At 46.2% G+C, this 6961-nt stretch overlaps 1 protein-coding gene across 2 annotated transcripts in view; it reads right to left on the reverse strand.

Annotated features, from left to right (window-relative positions):
* Nucleotides 1-1981: 1981 nt before the first annotated feature.
* The window catches only part of LOC123502097 (uncharacterized protein DDB_G0271670-like), a 24543-nt gene continuing 19563 nt past the window's right edge, over nt 1982-6961 (reverse strand). For both annotated transcript variants that reach the window (XM_045251290.1, XM_045251289.1), the window contains exon 3: nt 1982-3454. In XM_045251290.1, the coding sequence (XP_045107225.1) occupies nt 2595-3454 (860 nt within the window). In that variant the 3' untranslated portion in view covers nt 1982-2594. The remainder of the gene's footprint in view (nt 3455-6961) is intronic.

Here is a 6961-nt window from a genome sequence, read left to right on the forward strand (position 1 = left end):
AAGACAAAAAGACATGTACAAATAGAAACATGAGAAAAATAGATAAAAGAACAGATAGAAAGAAAAAAAAACAATAAATAAATCAATAAATAGATAAATATTACTGATAACTCCCTCAAACACACCAGCTATTACTGTCACACCAATCTCCGTTTTCTTCACCGCTACAACACTGAGCGGAGCGGTGACTCAAGTAAATGATAAAAAAATGAAGAATAAACAGAATAACCACAAAAACTGCCGTAACGATGATAATTAATGATGAACGCCGCGGAAAGTGATGACTACGATTACTGATGACAAAATAAAACAAATACAAGAGTTACTTTCCAAACAAACCCACACTCTGAAGGAAAAATACGGGTTAAATAAATGATAGTAGTTACAATAATGCTAAATATTGTTGCGATAGTATTATGTAATGTAAAGAACACTCCCATGACTCAAATATTGGCTTAAATAATTAATTACTTTATCTCTTATCCTCTTTGTTATCCACTTCGATAAACACAACAAATAGTAAGAGGAAAAGTGTGATAATTATAATATATATATAATAAAAATTGTAATAATAATAATAATGATAATAATAATAATATAAATACACAGCAGGCGAAGTAGTAGTAGTAGTGTAGAAGTAGTAGTAGCAGCAGCAGCAGTAGTGGTAGTAGTAATAGTGGTAGTAGTAATAGCAGTAGTAGTAGTAGTAACTTCTTTCATCCATAAAGTAATGCCCTTCTTAACGCTATTATTAAACATTTCTCTTCATCTTCTGACAAACCACGTGATCACTCGCACACGCACACACACACCTCTATTCATCTCATTTATGTATAATATATATATAATTATGTATATATATGTATATAATTATGTACACACTTATAAAAAGGAAGAAAATAAAAAAGAAAAAGAAAACAATAATAATAATAATAATAATAAAACTCATAATAGTTACTTGAAGACCAATAGTAGTAATAGTAATAATAGTAATAATTCAACAAAATATAATGCGAGGAGGTGGTGATGGTGGTGGTAGGGAACAGCACCACTACAAAGGAGGAGGAGGAGGAGGAGGAGGAGGAGGAGGAGGAGGAAAATAAAACAATTAAATAACTGAGTACACTAAAAAAATTATGAGAGAGAGAGAGAGAGAGAGAGAGAGAGAGAGAGAGAGAGAGAGAGAGAGAGAGAGAGAGAGAGAGAGAGAGTAGTGTATGTGTCCTCAAACTTAATTCTAATCATGGCAACATACAGGCTTAAGGAGAATAATAATAATAATAATAATAATAATAATAATAATAATAATAATAATAATAATTCACTTTGGACACAATTATCTACAGTAACTAAGACAACAAATACTGGTGAATCTTAAAAATAACTCTATATGAACACAAACTAAAAAAAAAAAAAAAAAATAAAAAAAATAGAAAAAGAATGAAATGTGAATAAAAGTGAAAAAAGGAAAAAAAGAGGAAAAAGAAAAGTATTGATAGGATAAAACTTTCTTCCCCCTAACGCCTAATTGATAAAAATCTTTCCCTAAACTTTATAGATAAATTTTATGGAGCAAAAACCAATTAACTCTTATTTTTATTTTTTCCATGCTCTCTCTAGATTTACGTAACTTTCTTTAATAACAATCTCTCTCTCTCTCTCTCTCTCTAGTTGTAGTAGAAATGACCACAAACAAGAAAAACTGACAAAAAAATAAATAAAGGCGAGACTAATTTTGACAAGTGAAAACAAAACAAAACAAAACAAAACAAGGCATTCAACAAAACACACACACACGCACACACACAAGTAGTAGTAGTAGTAGTAGTAGTAACAGGGGTACCAACTGAGAGAGGGGCATTGACAGTGGTATTAAATATAGACTCAATATATTCACACTAAGAAAAAACCTCATTATATATTTAGCCTACAGTCATAAAAAAGTGGAAAATGAACTCATGCAGGCCATCTCTCTCTCTCTCTCTCTGCCTATACTATACTATCACATTTAGTACAATCTTGATCTGCATGGTCGCTGGCAACCCTCCTAACCATACACAGTCCAACCACACTAGTGACAACTCAAAAAGGAAAACAAAACAGCAGTGGTAATAATAATAGTAATAATAATAATAATAATAATAATGGTAATCAAGTACTAGTGGTAATAGTAGTTATAATAGTTACAGTAGTAGTAATAATAATAATGATGGATTAGTTGATGAAATAATAATAATGACCTAATGAAATAATGACACTGACACACACACAGACATACAGTATTGCCAAGGTAACGTACACAGCTCCGGAAGCAAGGCGCCCCGAGCACGTCACGTACACACAAACACGTACACACGAACAGGTGAACATGGGAGGGCACGAGCACGCACTTACACACGCACACAAACACACGTAGAGACCCTCCGACAGGCACCAACGTGACCTACGAACACACGAACACACACACACACACACACACACCCCTGACCCTCACACGCACACGAGAGTCAGGGAGGCAGGGCATTTAAACGGGTCATAAACACCCTATATTTTTCTCCCTAGACAAGAACCTTTACTTTTTTCCCTAGTTTTCTTTAGTTTCTCCTCTGCAGGGAAGCCAAACGTTTCTTGAGCTCTCCTTGCAATCTCTTCTGTCTCTCCTTCTCCTGCTCTAACAGTCTGCCGCGCTGTGTCACGCTGTAGCAGTGTTCCGAGGCCTTACGAAGGATCTCCACCTTGGGCGCCTTATCCTTGTCACACAGCCCGGGGACAAGGACACGGAGCTCCTCAAATGCGTTCCTCAGGTCGACCCTCCTCATCCGCTCAAGGGAGTTATGTAAGTGGCGTCTTTCAGGGTCATCTCCTTCTCCCTTGTTCCCTCGCCGTTTTCTGGAGTGGTGTGTGTGGCTGTGGTGGTGGTTGCGTATCCTCTTGACGCTTTTACTGTATGTGGTGTTGTGTGGTGATGATGTGGTGGTGGTGGTGGTGGTTCTTCTTATGCTAGTAACTGTGGTGCTTGAAGTGTGGTGAGATGGTGAACTACTACTACTACTACTACAAGAGTCTGTGGAGGAGGTGGAGCTGGTGGTGCGCCGCTTACTACTAGTGGAGGATACACCACCACCACCACCACCACTACTCCGTCGGTGCCTTGACTTACTGGAAGATGAAGGGAGATTGCTAGTACGGATCTTCACTACCTTCTTCATCCCAGTGGTGGTGACAAAGGTGGTGGTGGCGGCGGTGGGAAGGGCGGGGGTGGTGGTGGCGGGGATGGCGGGGGTGGGGGAGGAGGGGTGAATGGAGGTAGGGTCGCCGCCACTGTTTCTGCTCCCTGCTGCCCCCCGCTTCCTTTTCTCGCCCCCCACGCGTGTAGAGGGGGCCGTGCTGCGGGAGGAGGAGCTGGAGTAGGCGCTGTCAGGGCTGCCCACGCTCACCACGTCGATTTCATCCTCTGCAGGGAGAGAGAGAGAGGGAGAGGGTTAAGGGAGAACACACGGAGGGGGGGGTGAGATAAGGAGAGTAACACGGGGGGAGATGAAAATGGGAGAGTACCAACGGGAGATGAGAATGGGAGAGTACCACGGGGAGATCAGGAAGGGACATGAGGTAAATGGGAGGACAGAGAAATGGTTATGTAGAGAAGGAATGGGGAGATAAGGGGAGAAGGAGAGGGGAGGTTACAAGAAGAAGAAGAAGAAGAAGAAGAAGAAGAAGAAGAAGAAGAAGAAGAAGAAGAAGAAGAAGAAGAAGAAGAAGAAGAAGATGATGATGACGACAACTATCACATAAACATAAATAAATAAGGAAATAAATGTGTGAGAGAGAGAGAGAGAGAGAGAGAGAGAGAGAGAGAGAGAGAGAGAGAGAGAGAGAGAGAGAGAGAGAGAATTAAATACTTCCTCCTTTCATTTCTCTTTCCAACAACCTTCAAACATAACTCTCTCTCTCTCTCTCTCTCTCTCTCTCTCTCTCGCTGCCTCTGACCGACACCAGGTTTACGCTTCACTCCCTCTCCCTTCCATCCTCCTCCTCCTCCTCTTCCCTTACGCAGACATAGACAACTAGACGCAAGTTGCATAACCAGGAGGAGGAGGAGGAGGAGGAGGAGGAGGAGGAGGAGGAGGACCCAGGATGGATGAGGAGGGAGGGAGGGAGAGGGAGAGAGAGAGAGAGAGAGAGAGAGGAGAGAAGGGCGTATACTCTTTCTCTCTCTCTCTCTCTGTAGGCTCAAATATGTGTGTGTGTGTGTGTGTGTGTGTGTGTGTGTGTGTGTGTGTGTGTGTGTGTGTGTGTGTGTGTGTGTGTGAGAGAGAGAGAGAGAGAGAGAGAGAGAGAGAGAGAGAGAGAGAGAGAGAGAGAGAGAGAGAGAGAGAGAGAGAAGGAGGGGGGGGCGTGGTCTTAATGTCTACCCTCCTCCTACTCTTCCTCTTCTACCACCACCACCACCACCACCTCCGTGCCTAGACTAAAGGCAGACGCCGTGGCAAAGTTTAAAGCTGTACTATATGCCTAACAGGAGGAGGAGGAGGAGGAGGAGGAGGAGGAGGAGGAGTTATGAAATAGTAGATTAGATAGAAAATGGAAAAGTTTATTGAACGGAGAGAGAGAGAGAGAGAGAGAGAGAGAGAGAGAGAGAGAGAGAGAGAGAGAGAGAGAGAGAGAGAGAGAGAGAGAGAGTCTGTTTGTTTGTCACCTGTTTGACCAGGATTAGCAGTGGGGAGATAAACGGAGGAGGAGGAGGAGGAGGAGATAAAATTCTGATCATGTTTACAAGTCGATGGATTCTCTTCTCTCTCTCTCTCTCTCTCTCTCTCAGGGTAACTAAAGGGAGTAATGTAGCGAATCATCTCCCACACTCAGATTTTGGGAGTGTGGGAGAGAGAGAGAGAGAGAGAGAGAGAGAGAGAGAGAGAGAGAGAGAGAGAGAGAGAGAGTTAGTGTCGTGTGTTTTTGTGCGCCTGTGGGAAAGTGCTTTGTGTTCTGTGCCAGTGTTAAGTGTCTGTGTTCACGAGTGTGTTAGTGTCGTACGTGTCGTTTAGAGCCAACACTCGTTGTCGCTCCCACACCTGGCTCCACAATTCCCCAGGGAATCACTATCCTCTCCCTCAATGTCCAGCCCCGCCCATCGCCCCATAGCCAGGCGAGACTTGCCTGGCTACCAGCCACAGAATTGGTGTTGCGTTTGTGGCAAAGCAACACTTAAGACTCAACACGTGAGCTGTGACGAGGAAACAGCTGCCTTGGGGATACGCCAGTCTTCAAGTGTAGCTACACGGAACAGCTACGACTCCAAGCAAACATCCCGGACCCCGTCATCTACATCAGCGAGGAGACTGACACCCCACGCCACTACCGGACGATAGTGGGAGAGTCAGTGGGAGGGCTTGGAGAGAGGAGAGGTTTCACTAGTTGAGAAGCTCACTGAGGAAGACTGTGTGATTAAGTCCCTCCAGGACGACAGAGACTTGGCACAGGAGGAGGAGGAGGAGGAGGAGGAGGAGGAGGAGGAGGAGAACACTGGGAGGTGGTTTGTCAGGGAGAGGTGGAGGACGTGGTGGAGCTCGGATAAACCGCAACAGATCCGGTACGCAGCTGTTTTCTCCACTTCCACCTTCCCTTCGCCTGCCCGGGAAACAACGACCGCTCCGCCTACCTCCACTGCTTCCACCGCCACACAGAGCGACTGTGACACCTCCCCAGCGTCACACAGAGTGACTGCTCGGTACACACTACCACGTCTACACACACACAGAGCAGCAGGGACTCTTCCTCCATAAACACAGCGAACGGAGTAGATCGCGGAGCCTCTGTTCGCCCACGAACCTCTCCTCAGACCACTTCAGGAGATTGGAGAAAAAAGAAATCTAAGAGGGAAGTGCAGCAGGACGCGAGGAGGGTGTCCAGCGAAGGACTGAGGACTCACCAGGCCACCAAGCAGACACAAAAGCGAGCCAAGGCAAAAGTGTGTGAGTACTGCTCACGGAAAGGACACACTTCTGCTACTTGCCACGCCAGAACTGACGATTTACGTCAGGAGCGTCTCCTACAGCGGCTTCTTACGGTGGAAAGATACACAGCCACACCCTTCCCACCTGCAGCGCCTCAGCCCGCCCACCCCCTCACTTCATTTCAGTCCTTGCCACAACCTCGCCCACTCCTTCCTCAGCCTGGTATCTGGAATCAGAACCAGGGGCGGCAGTGGACCACTCCCTAACCACCACCTCGGACTAGCAGGCCTCGCTCACTACCATCCCTCACCATGGTACAGCCAGCTTGCCCCGCCGCCAACTAAAGGTCGTCTCTAGCAACGTCCGTGGTCTCCGGACTAACCTTGCAGACTTATACCACAACTGTGTGCAACGACACAATGCAGACGTTGTTGTGGTGACCGAGACATGGCTGAACAGTGAGGTGGAGCCCACGTATGGCAGGATGCAGGGCTTCACCCACTGGGTGAGGAGGGACCGACAGGAGCGAACAGGAGGTGGAGTGGCTGTCTGCTTCAAGGAAGGAATGCAGGCCCAGCTACTCGACATAGACACGCCTCCAATGATGGAGATGATGTACTTCCGAGTAATGCTGGCAGACCGCTCAGCCCTCCTGCTGTGTGCCCTGTATCGCCCCCCGCGACAAGGGCCTGACTCACTCTTGTACCTGACTGAGACCTTAGACAACCTGATGATGGCACACAGCTGCAGCCACGTGCTGATTGTGGGGGATCTCAATCACCACCTGGAAAGAGACGCCTACGAGAATCTCCTGAGGTGCAGGGTCTGACAGATCATGTCACCTTCCCCACACATGAACGAGGAGGGACATTAGACCCTGTCATCTCAGACTACCAGGAAGACAAGCTTCAGTGTCATCAGCTGGGGCTCGTGGGCAGCTCTGACCATCACGCTGTACTGACACAGCTGGAAGTGGGCGTGGCTCAGGACGAGGCCACCACCCGCACCAT

The sequence above is a fragment of the Portunus trituberculatus genome, chromosome 10, assembly GCF_017591435.1.
Source record: "Portunus trituberculatus isolate SZX2019 chromosome 10, ASM1759143v1, whole genome shotgun sequence".
In the NCBI taxonomy this organism is placed as follows: domain Eukaryota; kingdom Metazoa; phylum Arthropoda; class Malacostraca; order Decapoda; family Portunidae; genus Portunus; species Portunus trituberculatus.